Here is a 15,828-nt window from a genome sequence, read left to right on the forward strand (position 1 = left end):
GATTATGTATTCAATCTCTTTTTATTTTATTATATTTATTTTCTATTATTATTATTTTTAAATTAATACTGATTGTGTATATGTATTCAATCTCTCTTTTTATTTTATTATTATTACTATTATTATTATTATTATTATTATTATTATTATTATTATTATTATTATTAGGTTAGTACTTGTATACCGTTATGTATTTTTCTGTATGCGTTTTGATCCTGGTTGAGTGGAAGAGAAGGCCTGATGGCCTTAACTCTGCCAGGGAAAATAAAATAATAATAATAATAATAATAATAATAATAATAATAATAATACATATTATTATTATTATTATTATTATTATTATTATTATTATTATGTTAATCTTTGACACAGTACAGATGGATTTTAGGAAACTTTAGAGATAGAGGCTAGATGGCAATACAGTACAGATGGATTTTAGGAAATTTTAGAGATAGAGGCTAGAAGGCAATGTACCTATATGCAGCACTTAATCAGTTTCTCTTGACAGAATTATTATCGAATTTTACAACTTTCAATTTATCATTTTGAGAGCTACATTTTTCACATTCTGTGACTATTACTACTCAAACCGGTAATGTATTCAACTTAACCCATTCCCAAGCCGAGTTTGGTAGACCTAATTTTCACAAATTTTCATCTAGGCCTATAAGAAAACTCTTAGAAATCGACAATAAACATAATGAAAGCTCCTGAATCGGCAGAGATTTGTTATTAATGCAGTAGGCCTAATATTTAAGTAAGGAATTGTCTTATATACTATCTCTATTAGCGTTGTTATTTTACATCTCATTATAATTTTAGTTTGATTTTGTGTATCCTATATTAATGAATATATTCGATATTAATTTCCAAAATATCACAATCATCACCATCACCCTTTCAGCAATGGATTCCGCTCGTGTGGTTGGCATGGTGTGAATTACTATCTATCAATATATTCTGAATAAGCATTTGTGGGTCCTTTTCTTTCTCCGAGTGTTTAGTTTTTTTACGATTTTATTTAAACTGAAAGCTAACTAAAGCAGCACACAGAAACTGCCAAAGCAATGACAAACTTGTAAAAACACATATATTATGTTATCGCTATTGAATGGATGGATACTACAAAATGCCGTATACTGAAAGGACAGTATGATCACCGTTTCACATGTAAGCCCCAATACCTCATACTGTCGGATCTTTGTTTTCTTGCAACATTCGGTCTCTGTCATTATTAACTAACATGTTTGGTAGCTACAGTTCATTAGCTCAAACTCTAAACCACTAATGAACCCAACATACTTTCCTTAACCTCATTATCTTGCTGAAATTAGAGGCTGTTCAATTCGGTGTCTAATAAAATAACAAGATAAATCCAACGCCCCGGCTAAAACAAACAATGGGCACGAAGCGGTAGCGCTATTAGTATCATTACAATTCGTTTCAGGCGGGTGAGACCTGTGAAGCCCCCTTAATTTGCCACCCATCATTCGAGTGTACAGCCGGAGAATGAATGCTAATTCCATTTCTTCTCTTTTGTGGGTTCTTACAGTGCACGTCTGTAAAGGAAGGCAGCGATGACCCGGAGGCTGCAGTTGCCCGCCACCGCCGCCGGTCGCTTCTGAGTGGGTGTCAGAAACTCCCATCGTGACCTTCCCCATTCGCAAAGAGTTCTCTCGAGACTGCAGCAGCAACCACACGGACTCGGCAACACCGAGCAAGAAACTGACTGGAGCGCCTCCTGGGCGATGACTCCAGAACTAAACTCGCCTACCTTCTTTTTACCTGGTGCCCCGGAGGGGAGTGAGGTTGGAATCGCTTGTTGCTTGACTGGCTGGCTGGCTGACAAGGCCATGGTCAAAGCGGACCCGGCTAGTCCAGTCTAGTACTCCGAGCCGCTAGGAGCTCGCAGTCTGTCAGCGAGCGCGGGGGAACACGGCCGAGCCAGCTTCATTGTTAATGAGCAATGACAAAACTGCATTTTTTTACGATAAGTGAAGTAGTCGTGACAAGTTCTTAATGCGGCGCGGGATTCGGTTACAGCGTCCGACACCCGGTGCTGTCAGATTTAATGAGTGAGTTGAGTGGTGGTTCGTGAGTATGTGAAGTGCTGGGGCCGCTACGCTCCGTCGCGACGCGTCTATGGAGCCCCGGTGGTGGCCGTCGTCGTGGCGTTTGTGTTAATGTGGTGAAACCCGAGAATACGAGTGAAGCGTGATATGTGAATAGCGACACGCGGAAAGAGATTGGAGAGGAAATAATGATAGGTAGCAATTATGTGAATAGACGGCAGCCATTGTCATAACATTACAGTCACGATGCAAGTGAGCCCCGTGGTGTTCACGGTGCTGCTGGGCGCCATCTTCGGCGTGCTGTCGGCGTCGCTGAGTAAGGCGCTGCGGTACCAGGCGCCCGACGAGTGCAAGTGGGTGGTGCTTAACGCGAACGGCGGCAGTGGCGATTTCACGGGAACGGGCGGGAGTGAAGGAGGCTTCGACGAGGACGTCGGCCTCGTGTGTCGGCTGCGAACAATCAACAGCGAGCTGGAGAACACCAACTTCAGCGTCATACAGCCCCAACATACGGTGCGGCTTCGACTCGAGTGCAGTGACATTCTGTTCTTCCAGAGTTCGCTCAACTCCGGCAGTTTTAGGCCCCTGGTAGAGCTCCGGGACCTCGCTATCGAATACTGTAAGATCGGCAACCTCTCGGCAGGGGCGTTCCGGGGGCTCCGGGAACTGCGCAACCTCACAATACGCACTCACAACACGGACTGGTCCGCGATGACGCTCGAGGTGGATCCGGACGCGTTTACTGAAGAGTTAGGCCTCCTGGAACGCCTGGACCTAGGTGAGAATAACATGTGGAGTCTGCCCGAGGGTGTGTTCTGCCCCCTTCATAGTCTCGAAGTCCTTAACCTCACCAGAAATAGGCTCCGGGATGTGGTCGGGTTCCGATTCGGCGGCGCCGTCTCCTCCAACCTGAATCCTTCCGAACGCTGCGGCGGCAACCTCAAGATCCTCGATCTGTCCAACAATAGCATCGACTCTCTTCCTCCTGCCGCTCTTTCCGGTCTCTCGCGACTTCAGAAATTAAATGTCCAAGGAAATGGAATGTCTTTCCTAGCCGACAGGGCCCTCGAAGGGCTTACCTCACTCACCATCCTCCGTCTTGCAGACAACAAGCTAGTCAGTCTTCCGCCCGAACTCTTTGCAGACACTCGGGACATAAAGGAAGTTTATCTACAAAACAATTCTATAAACGTACTGGCACCCGGACTTTTCAATGACCTGACTCAACTCCTTGTCCTAGATTTATCAAAAAATGAATTGACCGCCGAGTGGGTAAATACAGCAACATTTACTGGATTAGTACGTCTTGTGGTACTAGACCTATCCCACAATCGCATAGCGAAGCTGGAGCCGGCAGTATTCAGAGATCTCTACAGCCTACAGATATTACGACTAGAAGACAATCTAATAGAGACGATTCCAGAGAACACATTTTCCTCATTATACAACCTACACACCCTCATCCTTTCTAACAATAAGTTAGCTATAATTGACAGTTACACATTCAACGGCCTGTACGTTCTCAGTCTCCTATCCTTAGACAATAACTTAATCCAGTCAATTCATCCCGAGGCATTAAAAAATTCCTCCAGTCTCCAGGACTTGCATCTCAATGGTAATAAGTTGTTTGAAGTTCCTACAGTACTGAACGATGTGCCACTCCTCAAGACGCTCGATCTAGGAGAGAATCACATAGCAAACATTGCGAACTCCAGTTTCGCTGGAATGCAACACATGTATGGACTTCGATTAACCGAAAACAATATCGGTAATATTACAAAAGGCACTTTTGATAAAATGTCTGCCCTGAAAATATTAAATCTTTCTCGTAATAAAATCCAGAAAGTTGAACCGGGGGCTTTTGATGCTAATGTGAATTTACAGGCAATTCGACTTGATGGCAATCAACTGACAGATATCGGCTCTCTCTTCACAAAGCTTCCCAGCCTAATATGGCTCAATATATCTGACAATCAGCTGGAGTGGTTCGATTACGCTTTAATTCCCACGGGTCTTCAGTGGCTCGACATTCATGCTAATCGCATAGCCGAGTTAGGAAACTACTTCGAGATTGAGAGTCAACTTCACCTCAGCACTTTCGACGCCAGCTCTAACAAGCTGACAGAGATCACCGGGAGTGCAATACCCGACAGCGTCGAACTCTTGTTTCTAAACGATAATCTCATATCGAAAGTGCAATCCTACACGTTCTTCAAGAAACCGAACCTCACCAGAGTCGACCTGTTCGGCAACAAGATAACCAGCCTCAACCCCAACTCCTTGCGGATCTCGGCCGTGCCTCCATTACGCAGCCTGCCCGAGTTCTACATTGGAGGCAACCCATACCAATGTGACTGCACAATGGACTGGTTGCAGAGAATTAATGTCGAAAACCGTGCTAGAAATCAGCCCAAACTAATGGACCTAGATAGTATATATTGTAAACTCCTCTACAACCGCGGACGTACCTACATCCCCCTAGTGGAAGCTGCCCCCAATCAGTTCCTATGCCGCTACGAGTTCCATTGCTTCGCCCTCTGCCACTGCTGCGACTTCGACGCCTGCGACTGTGAGATGACATGCCCTACCAACTGCACCTGCTACCACGATCAATCGTGGTCTGCCAACGTCGTGGACTGTGCCAGCGCCGGCTACGTCGATCGCCTGCCTGACCAAATTCCAATGGACGCCACTCAACTTTATTTAGATGGCAACGATATCAAAGCAGTCGGCAGTCACGCTTTCATTGGTCGCAAACGACTTAAAATACTGTTCATGAACGCCTCCAATATAGAAATAATACATAACAGAACATTCAACGGATTGAAGGAGCTCGAGCTGCTTCATGTAGAAGACAACAGAATCCGCGAGCTGAAGGGCTACGAGTTCGAGGGACTGGACAGTCTCCGAGAATTGTACCTGCAGGGCAACAAGATCACATCTATTCACAACGCGACATTTATGCCTATGAGGGAACTGAGAGTGCTTCGGCTGGACCATAATCGCATCAAGCACTTCGCGGTCTGGCAGCTGTCGTCGGACCTCACTGACATCCGCTTGTCTGCAAATTCTTGGACTTGCGACTGTGAATTCACGGATCGGTTCCGGGACTGGATACAACACGCCGGCGAGGCGATCAGAGACCTCAGCTCCCTGCGGTGTGTCTACAGCAACAGCAACGGAACGACCGTCGAGGATGGCGAAGACGTGCCGGAAGAAACGGATGGAGAGGATGGATACTTCCTAATTTCCGATAATAATTCCACTTGCTTCGGTGCCAATGTCATAGATAATACCATCAATGGCAACTACACCTCAACAAAGACAATTATTCAGCGTCAGGCCATCCAAGACTACATCCCACTCCTCATTGCCACCCTGTGCGCCTTCCTCATTGTCATCGCCATCACCTTGACCGTGTTCATCTTCCGGCAGGAGATGAGAGTCTGGTTCCACTCCCGCTTCGGTATCCGGCTATTCTACCGCAGGACTGATATCGACCGCGATGATCGCGATAAGTTATTCGACGCGTTCGTTAGTTACAGCTCCAAGGACGAGGCGTTCGTCGCCGAGGAGCTGGCGCCCATCTTAGAGCACGGGGATCCGCCCTACAAACTGTGTCTCCACTACCGGGACTTCCCCGTGGGCGCGTTTATCGCGGACACTATCGTGCAGGCCGTGGAGTCCTCGCGGCGGACGATCATGGTTCTCTCCGAGAACTTCATCAAGTCTGAGTGGTGCCGTTTCGAGTTCAAGTCCGCGCACCACCAAGTGTTACGCGACCGGAGAAGGAGGCTAATCGTTGTCCTCCTGGGGGAAGTGCCGCAGAAAGACTTGGACCCCGACATCCGACTCTATCTCAAGACCAATACTTACCTCCAGTGGGGCGATAAACTGTTCTGGGAGAAGCTGCGGTTCGCTCTACCGGACGTGCCCAACAACCAGAGAACTCGAAACGCTACGCGCAATAGCAACAACACGAACAACAGCAATCATCACCACGTGGTGCACCATCATGTCCACCGGCACAACAACCACAACCACAGCCACCCGAACAACACGACGGGGGCGCCCAACACGACGAACACGACGCCCAGGTCCGTCGCCATACACATATGAGTCAGTGCGAGTGTGATATCTACTAGTGTGTAAATATGGTACAAAGTGTAATTTAGTGATCGATTCAGCAGAGCACAGAAAGCAGGTACTGAGAAACCGCTCATCTAGCCACTACTATTGTATATAGAATTCGAAGCATTGTGCTGTGAACGAAGTAATTTATTTTAGTTTATCTTCTTCTCTTTCTCACTCTCTCCAAGAAGTTTATTGTAATCGTTGCTTTGATTATGGTGCTATTCGGCTTCCAAGTTTCGTCAGTCAACCGCTACAGAGTGTAAGGTAAAACAACTTTCTTGTCTCTTACAGATACGTAACATTGCAGTATATTTGGTAACAAAGAAATGCTTTCACAATATTACTTCCACTTCTATACTTTCAATATTTACTCGTTTTGAAGTGAAGACAACTGTTACGATGAACAGTGAACAGTAGAGTACTCGTTTATATTTTTGTTTTACTTTTATATGACGCTGGTTTACGAACTGGCTAACAGCCGTGTGACATATGAAGTTTATTGTAAATATAAAGTGCCTTGCTATTGTGGGATTGAAGCGTCCAATAAAATCCCGTCATCATTATAAAACATTGTGTCCATTTTTGTCAAAAAAATTTTAGTGAAATTTCCTCAACCTTAAATCCTATTAACATGTATTCCTAAACATAGGCCTATAAACATACATACTCGGAAGAGTTTATTCTGTAAGGTAGAAAGTAATGGAGGGAAACGAGGTTGTTATTAGGGATTGTACTGCAACGTTGCAGACGGGGGAACTACATGAAAGTGTAATTGTTTTAATAACATACAAGTACAGCACGGCATTTTATGACACCTTTATGTGTACATTTTCTCCATCTTGAAAGAAAGTATTCTCACGGCGCGTTTAATGACTCTTTACAACTATACACATCACAAATATGTGAATGACGGTAATTACTCCATAATGACGGGACGTAAACAGTGGAAAAGAAATTCTTTCTAAAGATGTCACAATGTTTAAAATCCATGCTAAATTGTAACATCGTGCTAAAATATGTCATAAGTTCACGCAGAAACGTCGTTTATATTTTAAATGCGTATTTAAATTGTGTTGAATTTAAAACAGTCAATGTTTTGCATATATTAATTCGTATGTCTTGTCTTTGTTCTTGCATTGTTGTTCTGTGCTTCCATCCCATACATGCATTGATGTCACTTCATGTTTTCATACAATTCACATATCAAGAAACCTAAACATAAACTTCTGGACTAAAAATAAAAATCCGTTACATTTTAAACTGTTAATGTCGTATATCTGCTGAGATAAAATAAAGAGAACAGTTTATGTTAGAATTCGGTAGCGAACTGACAAAGTTTCATCATACAAAATATACTTCAATATTTTTAGATTAATGCTTTTTGGACATTGATTGTAAAAATTCTGATACTAATAATTTCATAGTAGAGTGAAAATGTAAAAAATGTCAAACAGGGAAAGTTAAAACTTAAAATTTCAACTTGTTTATTAGTTATTTATTCAACTTTTTGCTGCGATATATTATGTCAATTTTCTTCTACTTGTTACCATAAAAAGAAAATTAATTAAAATTGTAGGCATGCAGGTAATAATGCTGGGGAGCTAGTTATATAGTATGTCATTTAGATAATTTTGAGAGCAAATTTATTAGCTTCTCTGGTACATAAACTCATACGTCGCCATAAAGAAGAAACAGTCGAGCGTATACAGACATTACCACCAACTTGGGTTACAAAATTCGCTTGCAGTTGCTAAAATGTTTCTCACAAATTGCAAGGAGGTAATTTCCTAACTAAACAGTATTAATATAAGCAAACCAACATCAATTACTTTTTTTTTTTTTTTTTCTGGAATCGCAATCTCGATTAGAATCTTGAAAACCTAAACGAGAACAGGTTGCGATAAGTAGCAGGCAGCGGATTTGATTCTAGTTACGTGTTTCACGACGCAGTCGGGCGACAGCACGCAACCGACGAGCAGTCGGCAGAAACAAGGGCCTTCGCGCGGTCAATTGCCCAGGCAGAAAGTCGCCTCGCTCCCCCGCTCAGCACCGCGCTGTCCGCACGGCAGGCACCTCATAATGACAGAGCGCTTCTTGTAGCTGCCTGCTGCCAGGCCGATCGACCACAACTTGCAAACCCAAGAAACAACACTCCACTTTCTCATTTTATCTTCCTTCCCCTCCCTCGCAACTATCACGTTGTTAACTTTTTTATTTGAAATAACATGAAAATCATCGTGGAAAAACCATGTTGGGCCGCAGATGGAATGGCGCATAAAAAAGAATTACATCTATTAAAGGAAAGTTGTTAAAAAAAGACCCTAGACAACTCCCACCTTTTCTACGAAAACATTACTCACCGAAAGCAGGCTACTTTAATTTTAAAAGGTACCGCGACGGACAATGGAAAGAAGACTTTATGGCCGATGTTCCATGAATAAAAATGTTAAGTTAAATATTTCGAAGGAAGGGACTTTGGAAATATACTTTCCCGATATATAGCATCTGCAGTAAATCTAATTTATTGTGTATTTAATTACATTCCTTATTAACCGTACTTTAAAAGTTTGAAAAGACGAACAATTTTAAACTGACAACTGATAAGAAGTACGTGTAGGTAATTGGTTCTGTGTATGATATTATTACCGTAACTTCGAAGTTTTCCATTAAATGCTCTTGTAGTGATTTCCATTATTTAGAAAGGAAAATTAGCTCCAAAACAACACAGTGACAACAGTTTTAATTGGTACTTGATCATAGTGTGTAGAGACTGTATAACCATGTAGAGTTCATTCTTATTTGACGCTTATCTAGAAACTATCTTCGCCGAGATGTAGCAATACTGAAATAATGAGTAAGAAATGTTCCTCACTGACACGAAAATATTTCTAATTGCACACATAAATTATGTTACAAAGAAAATCTACACAACACAATATTATTTCCATGCAACTAACATAGTTTTAAAAATGTAAAACAATAACTAATTGGACTCTTTGTTAAGATGTATACAAGCATATTGGACTCTTTGTTAAGATTTATACAAGCATATTGGACTCTTTGTTAAGATTTATACAAGCATTTAGTACTTGGAAATGGTGAAGTTCTATAAGCCGAAACAATTTTCACCATTAATTGAGCCTATTTATATTGACATGTGCATTTACTTTTATCAAATAATAATAATAATAATAATAATAATAATAATAATAATAATAATACTCACAGATGAGACATAACTAAATGAAACCGATCTAAAAAGAATTATGGAATTATATAAAGAAATAAACGAAAGAAAAAATGTAAACGATATTGCTGTAACATATTAAATCTACATTAATGCTCTAAATATTGATTGTAAAAATTCCTATATAAATTCATAATATTGGATTTTTTTTAAGGAACGAGCATTCTACTTCTGAGTGACAGAAGTTCTGTTTTTAAGTGGGCTTATAAAATCTTTCAAAGTTAAATCGGTATTGATGGTCATTTGTCTCCTTGTTTGATGCAAAGGAAAATAAAAGTCCTTCCGCAGTATAAATATTTAAGCCTCTTTAGTCAGTAAGTAAAAATGGTGGATTATAATTAAAATTTCATCCAAATATAAAAAAAAAAAACTCACAAAATTTAACTATTTCATCCAAAACGTCTCATAATTATCCATTGTGCGACTGGGATGCCGTCAGGAATACCAGTGAAGAATCTATAAAAAAATAGAATTGGTAGAATTGGATTTTGACATCATCACCATCACTATGTTTAATCTGTTGAACTTCAAGAAAATCCCTCGCAACTATTCGGAGGTTTCAAACTTCTCGATGTTCTGCGGGTTTGTAATTTAGTATTATTTTGGAGAACCTATCTTTCGCACTTTTAAAATCTTTACGTACTAGTTTTGTTTATATAGGCTACATGTCTTCTATAGACATTTTCTTTCGGATATCAAAACTTCTTTCGTCTAGAAGTGTGCATTTGGCCATTGAACGCAACAGTCTCATTACTGTCGACCCAGTTTTTATTACTTAACATTCAACTTTCACTTGCATAGGCACCGCCATCTTACTGAAACATTTTAATTGCGTGTTTCCTAGATTTTCTGTCCAGTATTTTCGTGTTATTCAATTGAAAATTGCTTAATTTTATGTGTACATTTTCTATTAGACTCTTTGGCGTATTAAAACACAGGTCAAATAAAAGTGATTTTGTCTTATGCTCAGAGTTATTTTGTATCTTACATTAAATATTTTCCTCGAAATGCCATTCTGTTTTAGAGGATGAAATTTTCACATTAAAACCATAATCTTCTGCACATTCCGAGATGTATTAGTTGTTTGGAGAACTTTCAGATTCACTAAAAATAACCTGCTATTATTAAATATTATTCATAACTGTATCATAAATTTAAATCTTAAATTAGAAATGCTAGTCACTGTTTGAATTAAAAAACCACTGAAGTTCGGAATGGACAAGTCTCTTGAACTCTTTGATTTACGTTAAGTTTCTTAGTAACCAATTAGCATCCCTTCGTCAATTCCCTTCTTTGTGTTTCTTATGTCGGTTTAAAGGTTTTGTGTTATTTTATAAACGAAAAATATATGCAATTTAATGACTGCATTAAATCATTTGTTTAGTATTAGTTTGTATCGCAACGAAACGCTTGAAGACTCGTACGTCATCTTTCTTTAATGATAAAATTCCAAACGTTGGCAAAGAAAAATACAGCAAATTATAACATACTCGTAGATAGTAGTAGGGCTATTACTTCGTCCAAGCAGAGAAATAAACTGGAAATATATCAACAACCAAAATATCACTATTCTTGTACTGCAGTACTTAAAAAAGCGACAGACAACTCAATTTAGTTGTTACCCAATAGGTTCTATCAATTTATTACTCTTAAAGATATAATTTTTGCAAAATAAAATACTGAAATATGTATGTAAATATCGGAGAATATTTATTAATACATGCACTGTAAACATATTAATATAATAACTGTAATAATAATAATAATAATAATAATAATAATAATAATAATAATAATAATAATAATATGGTCCCGAAAATAAATTTTATCATGAAATTTCTGACAGTACATGGTAGGACCGGTGCCCACAGAACATAGTGATGAACTTGGGGGACCTACAGTAAGTAGCGAAATCCGGTAGTCAGCCATAACGCCTAAGGGAATCATCGTGCCAACTACACCTTAACTCCGTACTGATTGGATGATCGTTTACTTCTGCTGAAGCGTGTGGACATGAAATCAGCAGTGAGCTGGTAGATAGGCCTCGGCCCTTCGTGGGCTGTCACGCAACGACTTTAATAACAGGATAGTTATCATGCTATACGTATAATTTACTGCGGCAGTATGTCAAGAAAGTCAGTCGGAGATTTTCAAAGGTGATATGTTTGCGTTTGTCGCTGAAAAATATTTTACACAGTGAAAGTATTTTTTCTCGGTCCAAAGAAGTTACACATTAGAGAAAGAGAGAGAAAAAAAAGACTAGACCGACATAAATTATATATTGTCTAATGCTGGAAGATTAAAATATATATTTCTTCCAGTAATAAGTTTGATTTTAAAAATAGGAATATAATAGTAAATGTATATCCATTCCACTGTTTAAATGGGAAATTATTTTTCCTTTGAGATATGATTCTAACATGCACAACCAAATTCACGTAAAATATTCAACTCATTTTGTTAAAAAATATCATTTTTACATTTGTACTGCAATGTTACATGTAACATGCAATTTGTATATAGGTCTATGATGGAGTCTGATTATAACCTATCACGCATGCAGATTTTGAATCATACAATACGTAAGCATATAGTAGCTTAAAAATTAATTATATGTTTTATGTCTTATTTATACTGTTCGTTGTTTTTGTTTGTTATTTAAAAAGCTAGCATAAAATTATGGTGCAATTATTTAAATATGAATAGCAAGTTTAGGAATTCAGTTAGGCCTATCTTTATTATCTCTAGCATTAAATTACCATTAACACCATTGTGATTATGTAGAAATAGCTTCGCGATTAAACATTATATTAATAGGCGTAAATGAAGTGCAAAAATTTATGGCAGTGTTAACAATTCATTTCATACAATAAGCTATGTACATATAAACGTAGGTTATACAAACATTTATATGACAAAATTAAAAGGTCTGTAATGACAACATTAAATTCGGACGTTTGAAATGGGCAGGGCATGTAGCACATATGGGCGAATCCAGAAATACATATCGAGTTTTAGTTCAGAGGCCGGAAGGATTAAGACCTTTGGGGAGGCCGAGACGTAGATGGGAGGATAATATGAAAATTAATTTGAGAAAGGTGAGATATGCTGATATAGACTGGATTAATCTTGCACAGGATAGGTACCGATGGCGGGCTCATGTGAGGGCGGCAATGAACCTGCTGGTTCCTTAAAAGCCATTTGTAAGTAAGTAAATAAGTAATGACAACACTAATGTGTCTGAATTGCGAAAATAGTTACCCTTTATCCTGCTTTCGCGACTTTATTCTAAGAGAAAATAATGAGATGTATATTCAAAATATTTAACTTAATTTAAATATTTCTGAAAGCTTATAGGCTCTATACTATTTTAATATGCCTTATTTAAGGTATGACTAGAAGAGATACTTACGGAATTTAAAAACAACAATAGAACATAAAATAACTTTTTATAAGAAAAGCGAAAGTTAAGTCTCTACATCTTCCTCTTTTCTTCTTTTTCAAATGTGACTAAAAAAACGCTTCTTTCACTCTCTTCATCCATACTATTTCGCAAAAGCATGCTGAAGTTGGAAATGATAATTTACTAGACGTTAAGTGATCTTTTCATTAATACAATGTCATCTCATTATAATACCAATTGATTCATAACCATGTTAAAATACAGTAGTAGCGTTTTATTTATAGGTCTAATGAGCACTGATTTGGACAATATTTACAGAAATTCAAAATTAAAATTAAATTAAAAATGTATCTTGATAATTAATTTCAAATAACAATTACTTCTTTTTATCTGTTTATAAGACTATTAATGTTTATTTAAATGTATCTAACAAGCAAACATTCTGATGGGGGCAGATAAAAAAGTTATTTTTTTTTCACCATGTTGATAATGTCAAAAGAAGTCCTTATAAAAATTTTGGCCACTCGAGTGCAACTTACGAGGGCCGTAAAAAATAAGTTCGCCAGGGGCCGTTAACAGAAAGAAAACATAATTTTATTGGAAAAATTTATTAGAACAGACACAGCAATTGTAAAGCTATTTTTAAACATATTCGCCATCGGAATTGAGATATTTGTCATATCATGGGATCGACAGACGGCTGTCAAACGCTGGTTCCGATCCCAGGCAGCTGACTTCAACGATACAAAGATACAAAAATTTATCCCATGGTATGACAAATGTCTCAATTCCAGTGGGGGATATGTTGACAAATAGAGTAACAATTGCTGTATCTGTTGCAATAAATCTTTCCATGCAATTGTGTTTTTTTCTGTAAACGGCCCCAGGGAAAATCACTTTCTGAACGACCTCGTAATTGCGGTCGAGTGGCCAAAATTTGTATAAACACTTCTTTTGACATTATTAACATGATGGAAGTAAGAAATTTAACTTTTTTTATCTGCCCTCATTAGAATGTTTGCTTGTAACTTGTATTGGAATATTACAATCATAATTTAAGTTCAATAATTCGCCTCTTCCATCCTCACTTTCATGGGATTTCTGAACCAAATCTCTATATTCACAAGCTGTGACACTTCATGCTCATGTGAACAAAACGATTGAAGGCAACCGTTTCAGGTAGGCCTAGCATATTATGACAAACACAAAACACTTTCAATTCTAAAGTCTATTTATTTCCTCCCGAATTATATTGTCGTGAAGCAAAACTATCATCATCACCATCACCGTCATCTTCATTTGCAACACCTAATCACAAGAGGGGATTGGTGATTCATTAACACTAAACATTTCAAAATAATGATCTGGTAATGCGGCCAGAACGGGCTCGTCACTATGGGATAACATTGTGTTTTATGGAAGTTTTGATAATGATAATTAAAATAGCAATGCTACCATTGCAGTATATTATTTTGTATGTTCTTCAGCTCGAATATGCAATTACTGACTACATTTTTAATTTCATTATTTAATTTCAATGACGTTATTTGAATGAAACTTAAAGTTTTATTAGAGATCCTCATGTAATTTTGGTCCAATCGACGGTAGTATACGGTATATTTTAATTTCTTAAATATAATATTTTTATAATTAATCTGAAACATATTTTTCTCGAGGTTTCTTTAAAATACTCGGCTGGTGGAAGAAGCCCCTGATTTTTTAAACATAAATATCGCGTAGAAGTGAGTCTTATAATAGTCTATGTAAGTTGGTCAAGTTGTAACTGAGTCGCAGTGATTTACGCCCTTAAATTCAGCGCTCGGTAGTCAAAATCACATAGTATCAATGTCACTGATGTAAGAAAATATAACAAGGATGGACATTAATAATTATATCGCCTCATTCGTATTATTATAAAAGTACAGATAAAAACTTGCCCAATAATAAATACGACATCTCAAATTTTCCAAACAGTCTGGAAATCAACGTAGATATTTAAATATTTAAAAATTCATTACAAAACATCAGATGGTTGCACGACATGAAAGAAAGTCCCAGTTATGTATTAATACGTATCATAAGAACTAAAATATAACAGAGTGAACAATAGTAAAGCACTAATGCCTAGCTATTACATTTATATTTCAACTGCAACTTTAATATTAACTTTGTTTTAGTCCAGTCTCAAACAAATAAAATAAATTAACTAAAAAAAAATTATCAATAACTCGCATACTTGACATCTTAGCTACGCTAGTAGGCCTACTTCAAGTGCAAACGTTAAAGACATATGAGATAATTTCATTAAATGTACGTTTAAAATAAGATATATCTATTCAATAATAAAAGATTCACACGTAGAATGGTAGGATTGTTATGAATAACTGAAGCATATTATTCAAAATATTGGATGGAAAATTCACTCACAATCATGAGTACAACGGCATCAAGGTCCAGAAATTTGTACATACAAAAAATTAAGCAAAATAATAATAATAATAATAATAATAATAATAATAATACACTGAGAATATGTAATTTCAACAACAGAAAAGAAATGTGTTCGAAAAATAAATTTATTTACAACAATTCATTCATTTATTCATAGTTTTCTGCCCAAGGACAAGTCTTCTATTGAAAAATCGGCATTCTTCAATCATTTCTATTTTCTGCCTGCCTATTAGTCTCCGCATATGATCCATATCCCTCAATGTCCTCTATCACCTTATATCTGTCCACACCTGTGGAGTAACGGTCAACGGGTCTGGCCTCGAAACCAGGTGACCCGGGTTCGAATCCCGGTCGGGGGCAAGCTCCCTGGTTGAGGTTTTTTCCGGGGTTTTCCCTCAACCCAATACGAGCAAATGCAGGGTAACTTTCGGTGCTGGACCCCGGACTCATTTCACCGGCGTTATCACCTTCATTTCATTCAGACGCTAAATAACCTAGATGTTGATACAGCGTCGTAAAAT

At 38.1% G+C, this 15,828-nt stretch overlaps 1 protein-coding gene across 4 annotated transcripts in view; it reads left to right on the forward strand.

Annotated features, from left to right (window-relative positions):
* The window catches only part of Tollo (Toll-like receptor Tollo), a 235,231-nt gene extending 228,457 nt beyond the window's left edge, over positions 1-6,774 (forward strand). For all 4 annotated transcript variants that reach the window (XM_069834503.1, XM_069834504.1, XM_069834501.1 and 1 more), the window contains one exon: positions 1,553-6,774. In XM_069834503.1, the coding sequence (XP_069690604.1) occupies positions 2,319-6,191 (3,873 nt within the window). In that variant the 5' untranslated portion in view covers positions 1,553-2,318 and the 3' untranslated portion in view covers positions 6,192-6,774. The remainder of the gene's footprint in view (positions 1-1,552) is intronic.
* The last annotated feature ends 9,054 nt before the right edge of the window (positions 6,775-15,828 follow it).

The sequence above is a fragment of the Periplaneta americana genome, chromosome 9 (genome assembly GCF_040183065.1).
Source record: "Periplaneta americana isolate PAMFEO1 chromosome 9, P.americana_PAMFEO1_priV1, whole genome shotgun sequence".
In the NCBI taxonomy this organism is placed as follows: domain Eukaryota; kingdom Metazoa; phylum Arthropoda; class Insecta; order Blattodea; family Blattidae; genus Periplaneta; species Periplaneta americana.